The sequence below is a fragment of the Phyllostomus discolor genome, chromosome 11, assembly GCF_004126475.2.
Source record: "Phyllostomus discolor isolate MPI-MPIP mPhyDis1 chromosome 11, mPhyDis1.pri.v3, whole genome shotgun sequence".
In the NCBI taxonomy this organism is placed as follows: domain Eukaryota; kingdom Metazoa; phylum Chordata; class Mammalia; order Chiroptera; family Phyllostomidae; genus Phyllostomus; species Phyllostomus discolor.
In genome coordinates this window covers 69,865,201-69,891,131 of record NC_040913.2, presented here as the reverse complement: position 1 = coordinate 69,891,131, position 25,931 = coordinate 69,865,201, and the positions used below count along the sequence as shown (strand labels likewise).

Here is a 25,931-nt window from a genome sequence, read left to right as displayed (position 1 = left end):
CACTTCCTTTCTGTGGTTGGCTGAATCACTATCCCTTCAGGTTTTCAAATGGATTTCCCTAAAGAATCCAAAATGAGGTTAGAATGCCATTTCCTTTGGAAAAGAAAAAAAGAGTCTATATTGCTGGCATTTAAACACACATATTTGAAACCTGGATTTTAAAGCAAAGGCCATGAACTTCCACTTGCTATATAAAGAGGCACACGAGAAGGCTCTGTGCACATGAAAACAACTGGAGTTTGAGATATTTGGGAGAAAAATTCCACATGCAAGACGGACATCCAAAATGGCTCAACATAATTTATTTTTTTTATGTTAAAATGTACAGAGTTCTTTTGAAAGTACTTGCTAGAAAGGGGGGAAAAAGTGATATTACATACAAGGAGAGGAAGGGAGACCAGCTGGCCCAGGAGCGCATGACATGGAGAAATACAAAGGCATCTAGGCACCCCTTCCCCTTAGCTTACGAGTCACCATGAACGAAGTACAAAGAGGTTACAAAACAGGAAAAGCAAATATAAACAGACAGGAATAGACTTAGTTAGCTTCGTTTGTACATGCGGCTTTTAGAGGCATCTGGAGCTCTATTCACACACTCTAGAGATCTCTTTAAAGAGAATTTTTTTATCTTTCTTAAAATAGTTTTTAATATTCTACAACAAAGATAAAAAATTTTAAAGATGGAATGAAATGAAAAAGCTCTTATTTTAAAAGGCATCAAAGTTACTAACAGTGAGTTTTTAAATTTCTTTTTTAGAAGATTACCCAAGTTATTTTGCTAAAAATACATTTTTTTTAAAACAGAAGTGAAAAAATGACAGGTACCAATATTACTGTGTTGGATAATTTCTTTTATAATATAGAAAAGAACATTTTCTCTACAATAGTTCTACAGTCACAAAAAGGCTTGTGGAAAAAGGGAGCTGCCCGATTGAAATTTTTTAAAAGAAAAAAAAAAAAGAAACACAACCGCAAACCAACAGAAACTGAATTCACGGCCCTCATTTCAACAGCTTCTCCTTCTGCCTTGACCCACCCTCCCCCAATATACTTCCCTCCCGACCCACCCCACCCCCACCCCAACCAGGAAGCAATGACATAGCTGAAGATGTAGGGAGAGGGCAGCACAGTGCACTTTCTACACAGATGATTGAGAACTGGAATAGTATATACAGAGAAACTGGGTCCTACACAGCCTTGCACATGCTCAGGATTGATAGCGGTAAGATGTGGAATTCTGCCTTTTTCTACCTAACACATTTAATTGAGAAAGTCAATTAAAGTGTATTAAAAAAACCAACAAACCTGTGCATTTGAAAAACTTTAATGCCTAATTAGTACTTCAAAAATTTATCTATATAAAATGTACAAATAAAGGAGAGAATTTAATGCTTACAGGTATTTCTTTAAGCAGTACTTCCCCCTTTTGGATATTTGACTGCACATACCAAGTGGTATAATAGTTTCCATCTTCTAATGATGGAATATATATATATATATTTTTTACCTATCCCTGGAGCAACAGGAAGAGAATGGGCAAACTGGCTGCACAAGAGAAAAGAGAATGGAATTGGGAACAACATAGCCTGCTAAAACCCTGCTGTCCAGATTTGCCCTACTATGCTGGTGGTTGGTTTATCTATCCCTCTTCTCTTGAGCCACTCACTGGTGAGTGGCTGGTGCACTCTGATTCACAGGGGATGAACTCAGGATCTCAAAGACAAATGAAGGCTAGAGGTATGTATCATTTAAGTAGCTATAAAACACACAACATGATCTCTCTTACGACACACAGTCTGTGTCATCTCTTCCAACATAAACAGTGTCAAAGGTTTGTCAGGTATTTTCAAATCACTGAAATGTACAGTCATCCACCAACACTGTCAGAATGTAAGAGGCTAATCACTGGGGACTGAATTTAATCAGAGTCAAAGGCTCAAGAATCAAGACCCTTAGCATCTCAAAGTACATACTAAAAACAAGAGACTGCGTGGAATACGGGCTTTATGGCTGATTCACCAGGTGGTAAAAAACACGAGGTTAATTTCCTCTTTTTGATTGTTAATTGACCATCTCTATTCCTCCAAGGCTAAATTAGGATTGCAAACAGCTTTCCTCTGAGATTCTGCTGTTAATTGAGACTTACAGTATTTTTGTGTCTCTGAGTGCTGAGTGGGAATAGTAAAAAAAATTATATTACACTTGATTTAAGAAAGACAAACATTTCAATGAAGTCCATCTATAAAGAAACATTCTTGGGGAAAGGTTTCAAGAGGTGTGTGTGTGTGTGTGTAGGGAGTGGAGGGGATTTTAAAAGGAGAAGCATTTTCCTGCCTCACTTTATTAATAATAATAATAATATTAACAATAATAATAAGTTTAAGGAGCTTGGGTTGTTCTCCATGTCCCCATCCGAGTCTCCCGTAAGTGCCTCCTGCTGGAATGAAGTAGGAAATGAAAGGTCGGGTTTGGAGGAGAGGGTCTGGTTAACCCTCGAGATGTATATATAACATTTAAAAGTAACAACGCTGGGAGCTGCAAACAGTGAGGGGAAACATACATCTTCAAATAAAGATATTTCACTTTTACACAAATTCTGTCCATGTGGTGTGTAAAGAAAGTAAGGCTCTTTTTAATTATGAAAAGATTTTTGTGCACGTTTCCCCATCCCCAAATCCATTTTTAGATGAGTTCTATTGTAAAATGTTCAAGATTATGAAGAAAACCAAAACCCGGAACAAAATGAACCCCCCAAAAAGAGAAGACCAGGTTTTCTAAAAAATAAAATAAACCAAAGAAAAATTCCTCTAAATCTACAGCAATATTTTAACTGGAAAAAAGGTCCATTTTTCTCTGGTTTGTCAGTATAAAAGGTTCCTTTATTTATATATATTTAAGTTTTTAACTGCAAGTTCATCTTGCTCATCTTCTCATGTAAGGTCCATTGAGTGACTGCTTGGGCACACCAGCAGCATTCATGTAGCTGTGATGGGAGGGGCCAGTGTACATCATGTTTCCATGAGGGTTTGGCTGCATAGGCTGCTGGGTATAGGCCTGGCTCCCCATCATCCCCATCTGCATCTGCATAGGATACTGTGCTGTCTGGTTCATGTAGGCAGGGTTACTATGGTAACTGCTGTTCATCATGGGCTGTGTCATCCGATAGCTGTTCATGGCATTCAAGGTGTTCATATTCATGGAATTGACATTATAGGCAGGGGTTGGCATTAAATTAACCCCCATGTTCATGCCACGCTGAACAGCCAATGCCCGAGGGCCAGCCTGCATGGCAACCGCTGGTGGGCTGCGGCCATACAGCTGCTGCTGGTGAGCAGCTGCAGAGGGCAGTGGTGCAGATTTGGAGCGAATGGAAATGTGCCCCTTGACTGGCATTTGCCCTTGCAACCTCTGAGTATGAGGAATGCCAATGTTGGTAGCAGACATGTTGCACTGTAGCAGAGGTGACGTGAGGTTCATGGTGGTGGATGCCAAGTTTGGGGGTGGCGTCATGGTGGCTTGTGCTTGAGGGGTCCCAGCTAATGGATGAGATGGAGCTAGCTGAGCCAGTCCTGTATTAGACAAAGAAACACTGGTTGCATAGGAAGTCACAGCAGGAGAATGGCTATAAGGCATGGCATGAGGGTCCATAATGGTGTTAGTCAGCTGCTGCAACTTGGCTAAACTGAAGGTGGCTGACGGTTGAGAGTAGCTGCCGGCACCAAAATCCCCTGGAATCCTCTCATAGATACTGATGTTCCCAGTGCTTCCAGACTCTGGTATCTCCATGATCATAGGCGCTGGAGTGAAACTGTTATTCATACTACACTGCGACAGGGGCGGCTGCTGTTGAGGTGGGGGTGGGGGTTGAGGCTGCTGGGGCTGAGGTGGTGGCTGCTGCTGTTGCTGCTGCTGCTGCTGCTGCTGCTGGGGTGGTGGAGGCTGAGGTGCTGGTTGTTGCTGTTGTTGCTGCTGCTGCTGCGGCTGTGGTGGTGGCGGCGGCTGTTGCTGGTTACTGGGAGGCCGCTCCACCACACAACTTTGAGGTGACTTGATGTTGCAGTTGGCAGCAGGCTGGACATTGTTCTGCTGCATCATACTGCAGCTGTTGCCCATGTTTGCCATTTGCTGAGTGACAACACAACTGTTCTGGGTGAGGCTGCTGGAGGATGATAACCCACCATAGGAGCAGCTGCTCTGGGAAGAGTTATTCCCACAAATGCTGCCACCCATTGTGGAATCGTAACTGCTAGGGTTCTCATAGTTTTCTGTGGTGCTCTCAATGCTGCCCAGATCACTGAAGCCACTGTCCACCACCTGCTGAGAGTGGTCTGATACGGAAGGCACATCCATCATGGGGCTGGTCTCCATGTTCTGCATAGAAGGTGCGGACAGGGATCCTTGTTCTGGGCTGATCTGGGTGTAACCACTGTCAAGGGCAGGCACGTTGGGACTGCTGACTGAACGGACTGATTGGCTTGGATGAGACTGAACAGAAGATATTGGGCTGTTATGTTCTGAAGCATGACAGTCTTCAACCATGGACATCTGAGGGTCTTCATCAGCCTGGGTGTAACTCTGCAAGGTCTGACAAGCCGCGAGTGTCTCTTCACAGTCCTGGTAGGCGCCCTCGTGCTCATTGCTTTCTTCTTGGGTCAAAGACTGCACTGCTTGCACGGTTTCCAGATCCAGCTCACTATGGGGAATCTCATCTTCCTCTTTTAACTCAATTAACTCTTCTTTAGAGTTTGAATCTTCCTCATGATCATCCTCAGACCCTGGCATGTGCTCTGATACCACGGATGTCTCATGGGAAGTCTGTTCCTCTTCAGAGTCTGGCTCTGTTTCGTCTTTATCCTTTACATTCTCCCTACTGCTCTGCATATTCGTATCTAAAAAAGACTCCTGACCACCCGGCTCCTCCTTGACGTCTTCTCTGATGGGCTGCTCCTCTAGCTCTTTTTTCTTTGCAGATTCCAGATGACCATCATCTTCATCATCTGCATCATGGTCTTCATTCTGGTTTGTCTCTACAGCCACTTCATCCTCTTCCTCTGGCTCCTGGTCTTCCAGTTCTTGTTGCTCTTCCTCAGATTGCCTCTGCTCTTCTGAGACATGGGGTTTCTCCTCTTCCTCCTCTACCTCAGCTTCTTTTGTTTCCATCTCGGGACTGTTGCTGCTATCCACTGGAGAAGCTGCTCTAACTTCACTGCTGGTTGTATCTTCTTCTTCTCCCTCTTCGACCTCTTCTGCTTCCATGTGCATCTCTTCTTCTTCCTTCCTCTCTTCAGTTAAAGGCAAGTCTCCTTTTGACTCAACAGTTTCTTCATTTTCTTGAATTTTGAGTTTACGTCCAGGCTTAGGAATGGGGACAATGGGCTCAACAATGCATTCTTGAGTAGAAATGGGTATGATTTCCCGATTCAACTTAAACCCTGGTTTCCGACCAGGTCTTTTCTTCCAGTGGATTGGTTTGCGGCTCTTGCCTTTAGGCCATCCCTTTTTCTTTTTCATAGGTGTGGATGTATCCGGCTCAAGTGGAGAATCCTTCGCATCACATTTTCTCAAGACAGGTACTGGCTTTAGGATAGGAGTGTCTGTGTAGGAGGAATAAAAAATAAAAATAGGTTACAAGATCTTATATTTTCTGGTGCCTTTTTCTGAGACCAGCATGTACAATAGAAATAATTTCATTAATCATTATAAACTCTTGATTTTCAAGTTAAGAATCTAAAGAAGAAACCTAACTAGTAACATCTTCTAAAGTCACAATGCAAACAGGCAGGAGAATGAAAGAATGCTGGTCGGCATTCTGCTACCACCCATTAGTTAAAACCAGTCCAAGCTCATCATTGCTGAGGACATGGATTTAGAAAGTTCCTCTAAGATTCACTTTTATCATCCTATAAGATGGAGATGAACTTTATAAAGAGGCAAATACTATGCAATTATTACATCTACTTCAGGCAAGTTGTCTTTATTTTCTTCGTTTTTTTTCTGTTTGCAATTTATATTATCTCTCTGGTTTCTCATTCTCCAAAAAATCATTACTTCAGGTAATATGACCCCATTACACAGGCAATCCTGTGTAATTGAGCAATCCTACAAAACAAGTTATCAGTCAATGCTGTTTGTACAGGAGTAGCTGCAAGGCAATTGATCTTAGACAAATACTGACCTGAAGAAAAAGCTGATGTACCAATGGCAATGGTTTATTTGAAATAAGTTTCATTTTAGCATTATTTTCTCCCCATTAATTTTTTTCTTTTCAAAAATTGTAATAAAATTTGTGCCATATGCAGAGCATAAAATTAGTCATTTCAAAAGTATCTGGTGTAGCATTAAGTACATTCACATTTCCCATTAATTTTTAAAATTTAATCTTTATTGTATTGTTTTCCATGATCATTTAGTCCCCTTGCACCCCTATGCCCCCGGCAATCACACTGCTGTACCAGTCCATGTGCCCTTTTTCCTTGTTTGCTCGATCCCTCCACCCCACCTGAACCCATGCCCCACAGCTGTCAGCCTGCTCTCTACCTATGAGTCTGTCTGAGATTCCACTTATGAGTGAGATCATATGGCATTTGTCTTTCTCTGACTGGCTTACATAGTATGCTGTTCTCCAGGTCCATCCATCTAGTTGAAAAGAGTAAAATTTTCTTCTTTTTTATGGCCAAGTGGTATCACATTGTGTAAATGTCTCATAGTTGTTTTATCCATTCATCTACTGATGGACACTTGGGCTGCTTTCAAATGGGCTGGTGATTGTAAATAATGCTGCAGTGAACACAGGGGCGCTTGTATTCTTTAGAGTTAGTGTCGTGGGTTCCTTTGGATATATTCCCAGAAGTAGGATCACTGGGTAAAAGGGCAGATCCATTTTTAATATTTTGAGGTATCTCCATATTGCTTTCCACAGTGACTGCACCAATCTGCATTCCCACCAACAGTGCATAAGAGTTCCCAGAGTTCTCCACATCCTTGCCAGCACTTGTTAATCTATTGAGAGCCATTCTGACAAGTGTGAGATGGTATCTCATTGTGGTTTTAATGTGCATTTCTCTGATGATTGGTGACATTGAGCATCTTTTCATATATCTATTGGCCATCTGTATGTCCTCTTGGGAGAATTGTCTGTTCAGGTTCTTTGCCCACTTTTAAATTGGTTTGTTTTTTTGGTGTTGAGGTTTATAAATTTTGAATATTAATCCCTTATCAGATGTATTGGCAAATATGTTGTTCCATTATGTGGGTTGTCTTTTTATTTTGTTGATGATTTCCTTTGCTGTGCATAAACTTTTTAGTTTGATGTAGTCTCACATATTTTTCCTTGTTTCCTTTGACTGCGGAATATATCCAATAAAATATTGCTAAGAGCAATGTCTGAGATTTTGCTGCCTAAGCTTTCTTCTACAATTTTTACAGTTGTGGATCTAACATTTAAGTCTTTGATCCAGTCTGAATTTATTCTTGTGTGTGGTGTAAGAAGGTGGTATAGTTTCATTTTTCTGCATGTATCTGTCCAATTTTACCCAAACCATTTATTGAGTAAACTATCTTTAGCCCATTGTATGTGGTTGCTTCCTCTGTCGTATATTAATTGACTATAAAGATATGGGCATATTTCTGGGTTCTCTATTCTGTTCTATTGATCTGTATGTCTGTTTTTATGCCAGTATCAGTCTATTTTGATTACTACGGTCTCATAGTATATAGGACCATATAGTATATAATATATATAGTATAGTGATATTAGGTAGTGTGATTCCTCCAACTTGGATCTTCTTTCTCGGAATCACTGTTGCTCTGCAGGGCTTTTTGTAGCTTCATACGAATTTTTGAAATATTTGTTCTAGTACTATGAAATACATCACTGGAATCTTGATAGGAATTGCGTTGAAACTATAGATTGATTTGTGTTGTATGGACACTTTAATGGTGTTAATTCTTCCTAACCATGAACACTGTATGTGCTTTCACTTATTAGTATCCTTTTCAAATGCTTTCTTTAGTGACTTACAATTTTAGAGTACAGGTTTTCTATAACTTTGGTTAGGTTTATTCCTAGGTATTTTATTCTTTTTGAAGCAACTGTAAATGGGATGGGATTATTTTCTTAATTTCCCTGTTAGTTTGTTATTGGCATATAAGTATGCAACTGATTTCTGGATATTAATTTTGAATCCCGCTACTTTGCTAAATTAATTTATCAGTCCTAGTAGTTTCTTGGTGGCATCTTTGGGGTTCTCATCTTTGGGGTTCTCTATGAATAGTATCATGTCATCTGCAAATAGTTTCACTACTTCCTTTCTAATTTCAATACCTTTAATGTATTACTGTCTGATTGCTGTGGCTAGAACTTCGAGAACTGTGTTTTTAAGAGGTGAAATCAGACGCCTCTGTGTCGTTCCTGATCTTAAGGGGAACTCTTGTAGTCTTTGCCTGTTGAGTATGACACTGGCAGTGGGACTGACATATATGGCCTTTATTACATTTAGGTATGTTCCCTCTTCTGCCACTTTTGAGAGTTTTTATCATAAATGGGTGCTGATTTTTATCAGATGCTTTCTTCTGCATCTACTGATATGACCACATGGTTTTTATCCTTCATATTGTTTATGTGGTGAATCATTTTTATTGATTTGCAAATGTTGTCCCAACTGCATTCCTGGAATAAGCCCCGCTTGATCATGGTGTATGATCTTTTTGATGTATTGCTGTATTTAGTTTGCTAATATTTTATTGAGGATTTTAATATCTGTGTTCATCAGGGATATTGACCTATAATTTTCTTTCTTTGTAGTGTCTTTATCTGGTTTTGGAATTAGGATAATGCTGGCCTCGTAAAATGAGTTTGGGAACCTTCCCTCTTCTTGAGTTTAATGAGAGTTTGAAAAGGAGAGGTATTAGATCTTCCTGGAATGTTTGGTAAAATTCACTTGTGCAGCCAACCTGTCCAGGGCTTTTGTTTGTTGAGTTTTTACTTTTATTTTTTAATTACTGCTTCAATTTCATTAGATGTAATTTGTTCAGATTTTCTGATTCTTCTTGACTTAGTTTTGGAAGATTATATGTTTCTAGGAATTTATCCATTTCATCCAGGTTGTCCAGTTTGTTGGCATATAGTTGTTCATATTTTCTTATAATTCTTTGTATTTCTTTGGTGTCAGTTGTTTTTTCTCCTGTTTCATTTCTGATTTTATTTATTTGAGTCCTCTCTCTTTTTTTCCTGATGAGTCTGGTTAAAGGTTTGTCAATCTTGTTCGTTTTTTCAAAGAACTAGCTCTTGGATTCATTGACTTTTCTTGTATTTTTTTAGACTTCATTTTGCTTATTTCTGTTCTTATCTTTATTATTTCCTTTTTTTCTCACTTTGGGCTTTGCTGCTTGTTCCTTCTCAAGTTCATTTAAGTGTAAATTTAGATTGTTTATTTGAGCTTTTTCTTTTTTTTTTTTTGAGATACGGCTATACTACTATTCATTTCCTCTTAGGATTAATTTCCCTGTGTCCCACAGATTTTGGATTATTATGTCCTCATTTACCTGTTTCAAGGTATCTTTTGATTTCTTCCTTGATCTCACTGTTGAAACATTACTGTTTAACAATGTTATTTAACTTCCATGTCTTTGTGTGTTTTTCAGTGTTCTTCTTGTGACTGATTTCTAGTTTCATTGTATTGTAGTCACAGAAGATGCTTGATATAATTTTAATCTTAAATTTACTGAGACTTATTTTGTGTCCTAACATGTGGTCTAACCTAGAAAATGTTCCATGTGCACTTGAAAAGTATGTATATTCTGCTACTTTGGGGTGAAATGCTCAAAGATATCAATTAAATTCACTTGATATAGTGTGTGTGTGTGTTTTAAGGCCACTGCCTGTTGATTTTCTGTCTGGAAGATCTATCCATTGAAGTCAATGAGGTGTTAAAATCTCCAACCTCGACTGTATTTCTGTCAATCTCTCCCTTTATGCCCATCAAGATCTGCCTCACATATTTAGGTGCCCTATGGTGAGTGTGTAAATGTTTACTAGGTTTATATCCTCTTCTTGGATTGCTCCCTTTTTATCATTATGAAGTGTCCTTCTTTGTCCCTCAGTATAGCCTTGGCTTTAAAGTCTATTTTGTTGGATATAAGTACTGCGACCCCAGCTTTTTTTACTTTTCCATTTGCATGAAATATTTTTTCCATCCCTTTATACTTTTAGTCCACATGTGTCTTCTGATCTGACATGGCTCTGTTGGAGGCAGCATATAGATGGGTCTTGTTTTCTTATCTATTCAGCTATCCTATGTCTTTTGGTTGGAGCATTTAAGCTGTTTACATTTAAGGTGATTATAGATATGTATTTAGTGCCATTTTATTGTTAGACTATTTTGCTCTTTCTGTCTCTTTTTCTTCTTCTTAAAGCAAGTCCTTTAAAATCTGTTGTAGTACTGGTTGGTGTTAACAAACTCCTTTAGTTTTTTCTTGTCTGAGAAACTCCTTATTTCTCCTTTAATTTTAAATGATAGTCTTGCTGGGTAAAGTAGCCTTGATTGTAGATCCTTACTTTTCATCACCTTGAATATTTCACTTCACTCCCTTCTGGCCTGAAATGTTTCTGTTGAGACATCAGATGACAGTCTAATTGGTGCTCCCCTGTAGATAACTACCTGCTTTTCTCTTGTGACTTTTAGGATTTGCTCCTTGTCTTTAAGCCTTGACATTTTAATTATGATGTGTCTTGGGGTATACCTCTTTCGGTCCAACTAGTTGAGACTCTCTGAGCTTCCTGGACTTGTGTGTCCTTTTCCTTCACCAGATTAGAGGAGTTTCCGTCATTATTTCTTCAAATAAGCTATAAGCTCTCAATCCCTTGCTCACTCTCTCCTCCTTCTGGTATTCCCATGATGCGGATCTTGTTATGCTTCATGCTGTCCAAAATGTTTCCTAAGCTCTCCTCATTTTTAAAAAACTCTTTTTTTCTTTTTACTGCTCTGCCTGGGTGATTTTTCTACCTTATTTTCCAAATCACTGATTTGATCCTCTGCTTCATCTAAGCTATTGTTTATTCCTTCCATTGTTTTATTTCAGACATTGCATTCTGTTTTTCTAACTGGTCCTTTTTTATAGTTTCTGTTTTTTTTGTTGTTGTTGTTTTTGTTTTATGCTGCTGAGTATCCTTATAATCATCATTCTAAACTCTCTATCTGATAAATTGCTTGCTTCCATTTCATCTAGCTCTTCTTCTGGAGAAGTCTCTTGTTCTTTCATCTGGGGTCTGTTTCTTTGTCTTCCCATTTTGCCTGCTTCTTTATATTTGTTTCTATGGATTAGGTTGATCTGCAAAGACTCTGGTGTAGGCCTTTGTTAGACGCTGCTTGTGAGTGACCCTTGTCAACCTGTTTAGAGCTGTCAGTAATCCACAGTACGTGGCTCCCTCTGCCAGGCCTGTTTGTGTGCAGAAAGAAACAGACTGCGCACCAAGGCCGGCTTTTATTAGCACCGTGCCCTGGGGAGGGTCAGCTGAAGTCTCACAATGCTCCTGAGATCTGCTTTAGTCATTAAACTAACCATTGACAGAGCCTCAAGCTGTAATTAGCAGCCAGGCTTAACCTCCACAGCGTGGGGCAGAGTAATTCCTATGGGAGGGGCTATTGCTTCCCCTCAGCCTGGTATCAATTTAAGAGGAATGTTCTGCCTGAGAAAGATGGCTTCTGTAGTAGGGGGAATGACTTAGCACAGGGATCCTGGCAGCTGTTCTTTCAGTTCTCTCCAGAGCTACCAACCCCAGATTCTCCTCATGCATGTCTAATCTTCTCTGCTCTCCCTCTCTCTGCTGGAAGCCAAGGTGAGTGGCTGCAAATGAAATTTTGTGTTTTGCCCCTTTAAGAGGCTCTCTGAGTTTCCAGCCATCTCTCCCTGACAGCTAGAAACCCTGATGCTTTTCACAGATGGGTGTTATCTGTGCTCCTTTCTGGTTTTGGTGCTGCAGGCTAGGGAACCCAACTTGGGGTTTAGATCCCAAGGGGATCTTCTCAGGGGGAACCCCCCAACCACTGAAATATCCCTCCAGAACTTCAGCTGCTGCCCATGGGAGCCCAGCCAGGACGCTTGCGCCTCCTCTGCACTCCCTACCAGTCTTGTTGTGGTGAAGTGGTTTCTTCTGTCTATCCTTGGTTATAAGGCTTCTCTCTAGCTAGTGTGCAGTTGGTTATTCAGAATGATTTCTCTGCAATTTAGTTGTAATTCCAGATTGTTCCTGGGAGGAGGTTAGTGTAGATTTCACTTACCCCTCCACCATCTTGGATCCCTTCCCATTAATTTTTAAAGGGAAGAAAACAAAGGCAAGAACAAGATTTTGGGGGGAAAGTTAAAAAGGTATATTTGGTAATAATAACTTGGAAATAAACAGAAAATGTATCAAATGGAACATAAAGTTAAAGGATACTATTTTAGTTTATTATGATACAGGTTAGAATTTTACTAATATGCCAAATTTAAAATGTGAATTTTTAGTTTCCTACTTATTGTGTATCTCAAAATATAATAAGACTCTGAAAAATCATTCCCAATAAAGGAAAGACTTCAGTCATCTTATCACTTAAGTTTTATTTTTTTAATAATTTATTTTTCAGTGAGCGGGGAAGGGAAAGAGAATGAGAGGGAAAGAAACATTGATCAGCTGTCTCTCACATGCTCCCAACCAGGGACCTGGCCCACGTCTCAGACATGTGCCCTGACTAGGAATTGAATAGGGGGACCTTTTGGTTTGCAGACTGATGCTCAATCCACTGAGCCGCAGCAGCTACGGCCACTTTATTAAAAATATTATATAAATATAAGAATGGAGAAAATGAAAGTTATCCACTAGATTTGAAATTGAGTGAATTAATTTTTTTAAAAATAAAAAGCTCAACTAGTTAATATATAATAGCTATACATTTATATGTACAACTATTATAGATTTGTTCAAATTCACCCAGCAAAATAAAAAGTTCAGTTTGACCCCATGCAAGGCAAACACTGCAGAACAGGAAGCATGATACACTGGCAAAAATCTTCAGGCTGGGATGCAAATGACTAGTGTGTGACCCAGCTGACATGTGAGACCCAGTTTCTTCATTTCTAAAGAGGAAAGGACAATAAGGGTATTTTAAAAGTAAATCATTGACTGTCTAGCTATGCCATTAAATTTAACCTATTTTGAGGCACTGTTACTATTTTTATTAGAAATTTGCTACTAATTGAGTAAGACACTTAGAGATAGTTCAGGAAGGATTCCTAACAGATCTGAACCACGCCCAATTTACATGAATCTGATCTTATTTAAGAACCTTCTTAGCATTTATTCACTTAACAATTTTTATTGAGTACCTATATTAAGCACTCAGCATACAAATAGCAACACAGATTAAGTCTATACAGCACACATTCTAGTAAAGAGTTATTACCTAAATATCTTCCTGATACTGTCTAATCTACCTACTAACTAAAATTTCAGATAATGAACAAAGAAGGACTAAGCAGAAAAAGAACAATTTCCTAACAACAAGGTATTTTCTGCAGAAACAAAAATAGATCCTGAGTTGAAGGGAAACTAGAAAAAAATCACTTTAAAAGGAGAGAGGACTAAATGTGGGTGAATATACTTGATACAAGTTTTTAGAGATTACCAAGTCATCCATTAGTTGCTTAGAAGGTTGTGTTCATTTTTCAGCCTTTTTACTGAGGGATTTACAGCTACCACTGCTGTATCTTTAAAGACAATAAAACTACAATAAGCAAAAGTTCTGTAAAACATACCATCAACATCATCCGACTCTTCATCATCATCATCATCTTCATCTTTAGACTTCCTCTTAGAAGAGGATCGACACCTGAGAACATCCTGTGAGGATAACCGATGGAAGTATCCTCTAGAGAAGAGTTCGTTGTCATCCTCTTCCTCCTCTTCTTCATCAATTTCAAATGTGGGTTCTAATCTTGGCATTGGCCTCTCCGAGTCAGAGTCTTCAAAAGGTTCATCTAAGACTTCTGTGGTCTCCGAAATAGTTTCTGTGACCACACTGCTATTGTGATGTTTGCGCTTTCGGACTCTCCTTCTACGGTGAAGAATTGGTTTCTATTTAAAAGAGAAAAAATTTATTAATAGTAGTAAACACTATCATTTCTATTAATAACATGGTTAATAGTTTTTAAACCTAATAGAAGTATCATATATAAAATGAGGATGCTGTTTAGCAAAAGATATTTTGAATATTATTCCAAAATACTATAGTAACATACTATATAGCCCTGGCCAGGTGACTCAGTTAGAACGTTGTCCCATGCACCAAAAGGTTCCAGGTTTGATCCCCGGCCAGGGCACATACTGAGGTTGCAGGTTTGATGCCCAGTCAGGGCATGTACAGGAGGCAACTGATAGAAATCTGTTTCGCTCTCTCATATCAATAAACATACCCCCTCAGGTGAGGACTAAAAAAAGGGATACCATACATAATGTATCTTAGATACATAGATGTTGGATAACTGAATACAACTTTGTAAAACAATAGACAGGTATGCCCAAAGAGCAGATATTATAATTACCTTATTAACAGTTCAGTTAAATTAAACACCCTAGGGAGTTGTCTATTTCAGTACTAAAAATGACACATAGGCTAGTCCCTTAACTTCTCTTTTCCTCAAGAGAAAAGAAAAAAGGAATAAAACACTTTCTTTTTGTTTCATAGCTCTACTATGAAGGTCCGCAGAACTATCAGTGAAGCGGTATGCTATTTTCATGAGCTATCCATAGTTACATTTCAATGCAGAAATATGGAACTGACATATATTTACTTGATGTTAGTGAAGCATATAAATTATAAAATAAATCTGTTACTGCAATTTGGCACATTAGGCACAATTTTGTACTAAGGTTGATCTAATACCTTAACACAACAGCACAAAACAGAGATGATGCACTAGAAGTGATCTTAGCCAAATTCCCTCATCCTACAGAGACCAGAAAGGTTACAGGACTGAAGGTCATGCATTCAGTCAGTAGAGAAATGGCTATAAAATACAGTCTCTGACTCCCAGTCAAGTGACTTGCTTCAAGAACTTCAAAAGTACTTTGTACGTGATATTCCTTTTTTACACAAACAAATGGCATAGTTTTATTTTATGAACAGGCAGGCAATAGAAGCCTAGAATGCAAAGATATATTCTTATGGTCACATAATGAATAGTAGAATTAGTCAAGAGTTCACTTTTTCTCCACTTCAGATTTACTAATTCTTCTAGTTGAGAATACAATTTTCAAAATAGGCTAAACATGGCCCTACTCTTTGGAAAAATCACTGATTTTGGGATTGAGGGATAAAATATTCAAGTTGAAGCTGAAATATCTTATAGTACCAGAAAGTAAGGAAGTACTCAAAACAAACAAAAAAATTCTGAAATGATGAAGGCATGCATGTTAAAGGGACACAGGAGCAAAACTGAACAAACTCCTAATGACCGAAACTAGAATAATTTGAGTAACAAATTAAATAAAGTAGCAGTATTGGATTATAACCCAAAGTATAAAGTTAATCTCTGTAAAGCCATACTGATATAAATAAAAGCACAAATAAATAAACAGCTAAAGGAGAATACATAAACAAACAAACAAATAAATGAGAGTGTATAAATATCCCAGGCAGAATTCTAAAACAGGTATTCTGCTCTTAAGGAGTAGAGTATCACTCCCCATATCTTAAGTGTAGGCTGTGGGCAGTGACTTTCTCCCAAAGAGCACAGTATGGACAATAGAACAAAGGAGTAACTTTGCAGTGGAGAAACCCGACAAACACTACCTCAAGCCAGGTGACAGAGGCTAACAGTTGTGAAAAGTCATTTGGTATATATTCCTACCGATAGGAGATACCCTTTGCATGATGTGATGAGAATGACACTTTACCTCTGTAGTCTTCTTCTCAAAAACACATTACCCCATTCTAATATCATGAGGTACCATTCTAGTAACATTCCCCAAACTTCCAAGGTCATCAAAAACAAGGGGCCCAAGAAACTACTACAACTAAGACGGGCCTAAGGAGACGTAACTACTATCAATAAATGTGATATGGTATGCAGGATGGGATCCTGGAACAGAAAATGGACACTAGGGAAAAATGAGGAAATCTGAATAAAGTACCATATTTTGCCATGTATAATGTGCACCCATGTTTTTGTGCATTATACATGGGGTTATTAGACCCATTATACTCCCAGTGCATAATCACTATACCCATGTGTAATGTACATCCTTATTTTTCCCTCAAAAATCTTGACAAAAAGTGCACATTATACATGGCAAAATATGGTATGTACTCTAGTTAATAATTAATTAGTTCACTATACGTGACGAATGTACCATATCAACCCAAGAAGATAAGAATAGGGGAAACTGGGCATAAGGAATACAGAAAGTCTCTGTACTTTCTTTGCAATAATTCTTAATCTAAATAAAATTAAAACTGTTCTAAAATTAAGAGCTTTTTACAAAAAGAATACCTCTACCTTTTTTTAAGAGTCTGCCAAGGAAAGAAATGGTTTTTCACTGCTTTGGATGAAAGCTGTCATCCCACTACAGGGCGGCTCATCCAGAGGGGTGACATAATTCAGTGTGGCTGGCTGGTGACCATGCTTAAAGGTCACTCCACAGCCTGGGACATTTCTGGTACACAGTTTAACAAAATTCACCATCATCATCACACAGAATTTATTAACAAACTGGCTCTTATTGAAACTCTGCATGAGGATGAAATATATCCTTGTAGCTTAGAATATATTTTTAAAACAAAGTTAAGTCAAACTATTGGAGGAGTTGAAGGGGAGAGAGAGAAGAGAGGTGCGAGTGTGGGAAACAGTGCCGCCAAGGTGAGATGAACAGCTTCACTGAGCACCCCTACAGACACCCGCTTCCCACAGAACTGGGTAATACTCTTCTTTTCCCACAGAAACATTTCTAATCTACAAACGCTTTTCAAATATTTTTAAAATCCCTAGAAGTCATGATTTAAGTATCAAACTAGTAAGCCAAAAAACAGTCTGTCAGACCTTAAATATGCCTGTGACTTGTAAGCTAATTCCATGAACCAAAGAAATCATACCTACATTTCAGATGTTCACTGGAAACAATATACTGAGGCTTCAAGTTTAAAAAATTGCACACTAAGAATTTCTACCTTTACTTTTTCAGAACTCTAGGACAACAACTGTATACAATGAGCTGCAGTTGGAGGGATAAAAATGTCGAAGGACGCCTTACCTTTCGCTTCAATGTGGGCTTTGTAAGAATTGGTGGTGAGCTGGACCGAGGACTTTCTGGCTCCTCTTCCTCCTCACTGCTCTCACTGAAGCCCCTAAGCAGAGCCCTGTCACCATCACTATAGCGACGGGGAAGTCTGTCATTGCCTTCGGCTAACCTACACTTCAGAGCCTCGGGGCTTTTCTTTAACTGTCCTCGCCACAGGTCAACCCCCTCACTGAGTCTTCGTTTGGGAATGTCTGGCTTTCCATCCTGGCCTGGCTGCTCCTGAAAAGCTGCCAACTGTTCCTCACTTTCAGTGTATTGTTCTTGGGAGGTTTCTGATTTTTCCTCACATTCTCCATATTGTTCCTGAGGAGCTGATGACTCTTCCAAGAGCAGTTTAGAATCTTTATCACCAAAACGTTCCTGGGTTTTTTTGTTCTTCCTCCCCCAGCGGCCTCGCCGAGACGGCTGATTATTTGCAGGAAGACTATCACGGGGAAGGACTTGTTTGTTCAAACGTGTAGAACTAGCTGGTGCCAGAACTTCTGGTTTCTTTTCATTTTCTATTGAAGAGTAAGAATCTTGTTCTTTGTTCTCCCGAGATGTAGACTTTACCACCTGATTTTAGAAAATAAAACCATGGTGGTTAATTTTTGTCTTACTTGATTATATCTCCTATTCTGATCTTTTAAAAACTAAAAAAACAGAGTTTTAAAAAAGAAAATTATTATTTAATAGCTGTCATGAATACTTCTTATGTGTTAGACACTATTTTTAATGCTTTATAGGTATATCTTCACAATTATATAATGTATAATTAATTATATGCCCATTTTGTAAGTTACCTCCAGGTAACTGAGGCACAGAAAGCTTAAGTACTTGCCTCAGATCATGCCGTAGCAAATTAAGAAGGTGGGGCATGAACCCTGGCAGTCTGCCCCAAGAGCTAGTGCTTAGACACATGCAATACTATCTTCAATAACAAAGTGAATGTTATTGTTCTTATAAACCTTAGTTTATGAAATTTCTGAGAGATAAGAAGTTATAAACACAGGAGATGGGCTCTCGGGCTTGAGCAAGAAAAAGGGGATGTTTGAAAAAAAACTTCTGTAATTATTTTATTTTTATTCTGAACACTTAATTTTAAAGTTTATATGACATTAAACAGGGGCATAAAATTGTTCATGGTTATCAAAGACAGACATATATTTTTAAAGGATGAAAGGACTGCTTTAAAAAAAGGTATTCACCACATGATGAAAAATATTGGAAACTACAGTCTCTCCCTTTAATCGCCTTAACACATTAATGGCTAAAGACTTACTGCTTACTTACTGAACTATTTAGTGCTCTTAAAAACATACACATATGTCTGCATTATTCCATGTTCTATTTTTAAGGAAAACATATCTTCATTTCATTTTTAACAACAGTCAGATTTAAATTCAATTCAGATTCCTCAACTACTACGTAGTTTAAAATTTAGCTGCTTATTGGCATTTTGGCAAGAAACATTTAATCACAACTAATGTAACAAATCTGAAGGATCTCCTGATAATCAAAAGCTTAAAAATATACAAATAAGTAAATGAAACCCAGTTTTCCTGAAACTTCTATGATTAAAATAAACTCTGGAAGTCTAATATGAACTTACTATGTGTGTATCTTAAACCAATATAGACTGTTGTTTGTGTATCACATGAAAACCAAAAACACATCCTTATCATCAAAAACACAGACTACTCATCTCCTTATGTAACAGGGTGCAGCCAAGAGGAGGACCCCAAATAGGGATTTGGAATGGGGTCCAGAACTCAAAGGTGTTCAGGAAATATTAGGATGTCCTCATCATCCCCCCCCCCCCCCCCCCCCGCCCCACAGGTGTGGGTTGGGGGAAGGGACACGTGGAGCAGGGCCATTGAGAGCTGTTTTGCATAACAACAGCTTTGCAGCTAACCTCTGGTGTGGTCATTTAACATATCTATAACCTTTAACTGGTTTCACAGATACGTTAAATAGTTGTAGCCATGGTCTGAGTCAGGGGAATGGAAGTAACTTCCCCACCAAGATGGAACTGGGGCAGGTCCCCTGAGTTACAGCGCCTGTGTGGGAGCTTGGAGATGATTGGCTCCATGACATGGGGCCACGCCTGCCCAGACTCACTATGGCAGCCCAGTAAAGCTGGGAAGATATGGAGTGCTGGCAAGTGTAGCCAATGGTGGGAGGAGTCGGAAATGGGGCTGCAGAGGAAGAGGAAAACTGGCGTGGGGACTAAAACCAAGCTGTGGCAGCCATTGGAGAAAGAACCACGCGGCTTTGGCATGTGGAGACTCCCTCAGCCATTGTGCAGAGAGGACCATGCAGCTGTGGACATGTGAGAGAACCACTCGGTCTTTTGCCAGAGTGGGGACCCCCACAGCTTTAGAAGGGGGAACCCCCACCTGGCTTTAGCAGACATCCCGGCGACACAGCTGATGGTGCTGGGAACCGAGGGAGGCCTACCGGCCGAGATGGAGTACTGAGGAGAACCGGGGGCTGCTTGAGCCACAGGCTTCTATTTCTTTTCCTGAGATACGGTACCCTGGACTGGGCAAAGGGGGAAGGAAGGACTGTGTATGTTTGTGGGTGTTTTAAGGGGCTTTGGGATTTTGATGAAGCCTTTAGGTCACTACTTTAAGTCTGTATAGCAGTAAATAAACATTTCCTTTCCTTTTCATGAATCTCTGGCATTGAGAGATGTCTTTCCTCTGGAGGCGGACATAACAAACCTGGGGGGTTCCTTTCAGTAATAGTGTATCGTCCTAGGCCCCGCCTTGTTGTTCGGTAACACTTACACTTGTCTCTAACTCTCTCTCCTGACACTGGGGCTCTCCGTTTTCTTCTTCCTCAGCCTCCTCCTCTTCCTCCTCTGAGACAACAGAATTGGAGACTATGACAGGAGTCCAGCGCAAACACTCTGGATCTACATCTACGGGTCGCAAATTCAGCTGAAGCTTTGCCATGTGATCCTGAATAAGCTTTTCCCGGCGGATAATCACAAATCTGGAACCAAAGAAAAGTTTATAGCAATCAACAATGAACAAAGAGTACCAAACCAGGAATGTGGAGGTGCAGCCCCCAGAAAATTCTAGGTATGATGATAAGTGGTTTAAAATATCAAGACTGGGAAGCTGAAATACAGAAACACACCATCACATGAGGTAGTTAAAACATATGAAGTTAGATAAATACTTCACACTCAACTACAGCAATGGATAAAGGTTTTGGGGGATTTTTTTAAACTATTGTATTTATGTTTAGAGAGAGCGGAAGGAGGGAGAGAGAAAGAGAGAAACACTGATTCGTTGTCTCTTGTATGCACACCCCATTTGGGGACTGAACCCACAACCCAGGCATGTTTCCCGACTGGGAATCGAACCAGTGATATCTTTGAGAGATGATGTCCAACCAATTGAACCATACCTGTCAGGGCCGATGAAATTATTTTAATCACTTATTGTCTCAAACTTCCCTCCTCTGGAATTTCTGATATTTTCCTGAACTCTACCCCCTATTCTCCATATTTCTAGCTCTAATGCCTCCTTTTTTTGTGACCCTTGTCCCAACCACTCTAGATAAGTGTGAGCTCTTTCCTTTAACTTTCTTTCATCTTATAGCATGTATGTGAGAGTAAATCATGGGTATAATTTATTTAACATTGTTTCTAGGACTGAAGAAGTTCCCAATACCAGAAAATAAGATTAAGGAGTTTAGGTTCAAAGGTTAGGAGGAAGGCAAAAAAAAAAAAAAAAAGTCTAGAAAAATATGGCCCTGGCTGGTGTAGTTCAGTGGATTGAGCTCAGGCTGTGAACCAAAGGGTCACTGGTTTGATTCCCAGTCAGGGCACATGCCTGGGTTGCAAGACAGGTCCCCAGTGGGGGCCACATGAGAAGCAACCACACATTGATGTTTCTCTCCCTCTCTTTTTCCCTCCCTTCTCCTCTGTCTAAAAATAAATAAAATCTTAAAAAAAAAAACAAAGAGGAAAATATGGTCATGGTCAATACTACCAAATATCATAGAAAAGAAAATGATGTTTGAGGATCACCAAGTATCTTATTAGTATTAGTACATGTTTGTCCATCAGTGATTTGGTTGCCTGATCCAAAAACTTCACCTAATTATCTTTGGATGGTATACAAAGAGATATAATACTCACTGGTCACTACGAAAGTCCAGCATTCTTAGGTGATGGAGTGTGGAAGTAATGTCTTGAGGGCAGATTCCAGTCAACTTGCTTAACTTCTTAATGCTGATTTGCTTGTCATTTTGGTGATAAAGGCACTCCAATATTACACTTTTCCAATAAGCCATGTAGGAAAGACGACCTAGATCGGATAATGGTTTCTCTGGAGACCCTGCTTGGCCTTCACGCTTTGATAACAGATAACCTAAAGAAACCCCCAAACGACAAGTCTGTCAGAGAGCCTTAAATAGGCTAATTCACCAAAATAACAATGCCTTCTTCCACAACCAATCTAAGTATTATAGACAATAATAAGGTCCTTCAAGAAAAAAATAAAATTGCAAAATTACTTGAAAACCAATTTGCAGGAAGATTACATAATTTATATATACTGAATATTAGGTTAGTATTACTATTTTGCCTATAGCTAATGTAAATCATATTGTTAAAACAGTCAACCTGTTAAAAATCAGGACTATACTGATAGGCTGTATTAGTAAGGGCAAGGCAATAAAGGTTTTTATTTAAGGTACTATGGTAGTAAGCCACCCTTTCATGTTTTACTTGGACCACTAGGGGGCAACAGCTGTATCCGAACTGAACACAGGAGAGTGCTTCAGAGCTTGTCATCTTATCTATTAAGATTGTGGTTCTTCTGTGCAAGAATCAGAGGACAACTTCTCACTACAACCAAGGCTCTCCTCACAACGTCCTATCACTACAAGTCTTGACAAACCGGTATGTCAGCATGAGGTGGCACTGTCAGTGTGTGGTGGTGCTGGTCTGTCCTCTTGTCTGGTGCGGGACTCAAGAACAGGAAAAAAAGGGCATGAACTCTAAAGGATTCAGTGTAGAAAATGGAGTGGCAGAAGAAATGTTTTCTTGTCATTAAGGAAAACTTTAAATCAGTCTAAGAATGGTAATTTGGGAAAATATATTACACTACAGAAAGTAACTGAAAACACACTGGAACCATACAGACTGTTATTTGTATATCTCAAAAGAGGGACTAATTAGCATAATAAAATATTCCCCCTCACTATGTCACTTAATGGCATAACACATTCAGTCATGAGTTCTATTTCAAAAATATATTGATATTAAAAGAATAATTTGAGTTCCAGGCTCTGCTACTAATCCAAAAAGACCAGGAAATATATAAAATAACCAATTTTATTTCCAATAAAATATGATCAGGTGTATATTCTAAGGCTAAGTAGAAAAAAGCTTCACTGCTCTATATAAGAATTAATTTCTTAACACTGGCAATATAATTATCTAGTATTTAAAGGGATTACTGTACTTGTTAAAATCTTTAGTGTTTTTAAACCAGTTTCTAAATTTATTTTTTAAATATTTTTAGTGTCTGAGAAAGTATTCCCTCAAATATCGCTATTTTATAATCAATATAAAATTTGCTGCAAACATACATTTACTTTCTATGCAAGATTATCAATGTGTAAAACAAAATTCAAGTTCCATGCAACCTTTTTAGAACCATTAGCTTTCAATATCTAACTCAGATTAAATTATTAACTGTCATTAACTTTAAGATGTTTAAAAGTATATCACACTTTTTTAACTGAAGTAGAGAGTGTATGAAAAATGATGAACACATTTTGGGGAACAAAAATAGGGTAGGTGCTGCACTTTTTTACTGATATTAATTTAAGTAGTTATACACTGTTTTTCATATTGTTGTAAGTTAGAATTACTACATAAAACTAAATTCCATTTAGTAATTTAACAGTTGCAAATTAAAGGTATTTACTTAATCACATAAAAGTTGGTACTTAATATTAGCTATTTAAAAACATTTAATGCCCAACCAAAAGGAAAAAAATCATGACTTTCAGTTTAAAAGTCACACACACACACACACACACACACACACACACCAAACACACAGGTCCACAGGAAGAGATAATGAGAAATTGTTACAATACTTACTGAAATCAATGAGAAACCTGCCATAGCCCTTACGCTGGTATTGGGGAAGAATCATTATACAGGAAACATTGTATTTCTGTTGGCAGTGCTTTTCCTGGTGGAGAAAATAGAGCCAAGTTTTAAAACTACAGGCTGGTAAGACTGAATAGTAAGGCTAATTATTCAGAAACAGACTAACAGTCAAAACCACAGCCCTGGTCCTTTGGGAACAATACACATCAAGAAAAAAATACCCCACTGGGAGGAGATAGGACAATGTGAAGTCATCATCATTGCCTACAAAGCAACTATCCTGGGAGAATAAAGTTATAAGATAAAAAGATGCCATCCAACACCATCTGCAACTCAAAAACAGTATGTCAATACCTATGATGAGCAGAGGAATCAGTCCCAATCAACTTGCAAAAGATACAAATTATAAATCAATGTAGCATTCTAGAAGTGAGAAGATTCACCATCAACTATTTTAAAGTTTCTTTTATTTCCTCCTCTGGACCAATACAGGGCAATCCCACCTCCCTATAAATTGTGCCTAGCTCTACAAAATATAGTCCCAAAGTGTTGGGTACAAATATATTTTTATAGACCAGGCAATATGTCTTCAATCAATCATATATTTAACTACTGAAATTGTGTACTAACAGAATGCTTGCTTACAAAGCTGGTTGCCCTTCTACTTAACTATTTTACGCACTTAGATTTTACCTTGGGCTTGCTCAAATAACACAGTATCTTTCTATTGTCCGAACAGAAAAGAAAACCTTTTCTCTCCAACAGAATGAAAGATTAAAGGAAGAAGAAAAATATCCTGTAATAAAAATGGCTTCTACTCTTATTTTTATGTCTAAAATTCAAATTAGGGAGATTTAAACTGAGAAAGAACTTAAACATGTAATGACTCTGTTTATTTCACAAATTCTATGTATATCACCATGGGAATAGAAGTCATTTTAAAGCTTTTCCTCTTGAGTATAACCAGCAGTTCATGCTCCTAGGAGAGTATATAGTCTGTTGAATGTTACCAGGCACCTTCCAGCACTTGGTATGCTTCTGAATGTTCCTTCTATTTTTCTTTCTAAAAAGCTAGATGGCACCCAGAAGGTCCTGTATCCTGTAGTATCTCCTAGTGAGAACCAGTAAAGATTGTTTCAGATTTACAAACAAATTTAAATAAATTGTAAGCTGATATACTTACTTTAGAAAAGTAGCCTACAAGGTGGCAGCCCTTGACATCATTCTGTGTTAGTACATAAAAAAGAAATGGCTCCACGTCATAATAGAGTGTTTTGTGGTCAAGGAACAACTTTGCCAAGAGACACAGGTTCTGACAATAAATGGTACTCACATTCCCATCAACCTAGAAGGAAAAAAAATACAATGAAATGGTCAGCAGAGTGTCCCTTTAGTTCCAGAACACACATCAGGTACAAGCACCTCTGAGTATCCACAGTCCAGCCTAAGAGAAGATCAGTGAAGACACTGGAACCTGGAAGCTATCCCTAGATGTTGCAGAATTACAGTATTTGTTGTTTTAGGACAACTAGTATACATATAAACTACTGTATTCAACAAAGTGTGAACAGATAGTTCAAGAGGTGCCTGCCATTTCAGATATAGCACTTTTGGGTTTTATAACAACATTTATTGATTGCAGGGATTCTTCAGATGGCAAGCTGATCTGATTCCTTTTTAATAAGTATTTAATGTAACAGAGGATCTAAATGCAACTGCTTCTAAAATACATATGTAAATAAAACAAGGTATAATCATAATCTAATCTGCACCAGCAGCCAGAAGCAATGCAGTCTGACTGCCATGATTCGATCTGTCGCCAAATAAAGCTACTGAGGAAGATCTAACTATTGTCAGAAGCACCAAGCAGGTTCCCTGACAACTTGGCAAATGAGAGATTTTTTGGACTTAGGCTGGCCAAAGTCAGTAGTGCTAGGCTACGTTGTTCCTGACACCTTGTGTTCCTGGGGGTTGTTAAAGCTTGCTCTTTTGTGAAAATGCCAATGGATGCCAATATTAGACGCCTAAGACACTGGCATTTCAAAACTGAAACCTCTTTACTGATTTTAGTAATTAAATATTACATTTTTAAAAACACCCACCAATATATGCTTAAACTGAGAAACAATTTACTCTTGGGTATTCTTAAACAGTATTGTATAGCACATCCTTTTCTTTTCCCCTTCCCCCAAGGCGAAGCGCTTCTCTACTCCTCAACTAAAATAAAGGCTTGGGGAAGATCAAGAAAATGAGAGACTGAGTAGATCCTGAAAACCTGAAATTCTCTCATCATTCTAGTAATGTAAATTCTAGTCATTAACAGAACTGAGCACATGGCAGGTACTCCACACTTGGCAATCAAACCACAGAACTGAGGATCAAATTAAATGCCACTAAAACACAGAAGAAACAAACAGCATAACTCTTATCACGATCAACTTAGGAAAACGTAGTAAGATTTAGTGCTGCTATTTA

The 25,931-nt window shown here is 38.6% G+C and overlaps 1 protein-coding gene across 5 annotated transcripts in view; it reads right to left on the bottom strand.

Annotated features, from left to right (window-relative positions):
• Nucleotides 1-280: 280 nt before the first annotated feature.
• KAT6A (lysine acetyltransferase 6A) overlaps nucleotides 281-25,931 on the bottom strand; it is a 113,340-nt gene continuing 87,689 nt past the window's right edge. For all 5 annotated transcript variants that reach the window (XM_028526364.2, XM_028526365.2, XM_036011560.1 and 2 more), the window contains 7 exons: nucleotides 24,640-24,801; nucleotides 23,445-23,538; nucleotides 21,468-21,699; nucleotides 20,104-20,311; nucleotides 17,285-17,887; nucleotides 13,792-14,110; nucleotides 281-5,594 (listed from right to left, as the gene is read on the bottom strand). In XM_028526364.2, the coding sequence (XP_028382165.1) occupies nucleotides 2,923-5,594; nucleotides 13,792-14,110; nucleotides 17,285-17,887; nucleotides 20,104-20,311; nucleotides 21,468-21,699; nucleotides 23,445-23,538; nucleotides 24,640-24,801 (4,290 nt within the window). In that variant the 3' untranslated portion in view covers nucleotides 281-2,922. The remainder of the gene's footprint in view (nucleotides 5,595-13,791; nucleotides 14,111-17,284; nucleotides 17,888-20,103; nucleotides 20,312-21,467; nucleotides 21,700-23,444; nucleotides 23,539-24,639; nucleotides 24,802-25,931) is intronic.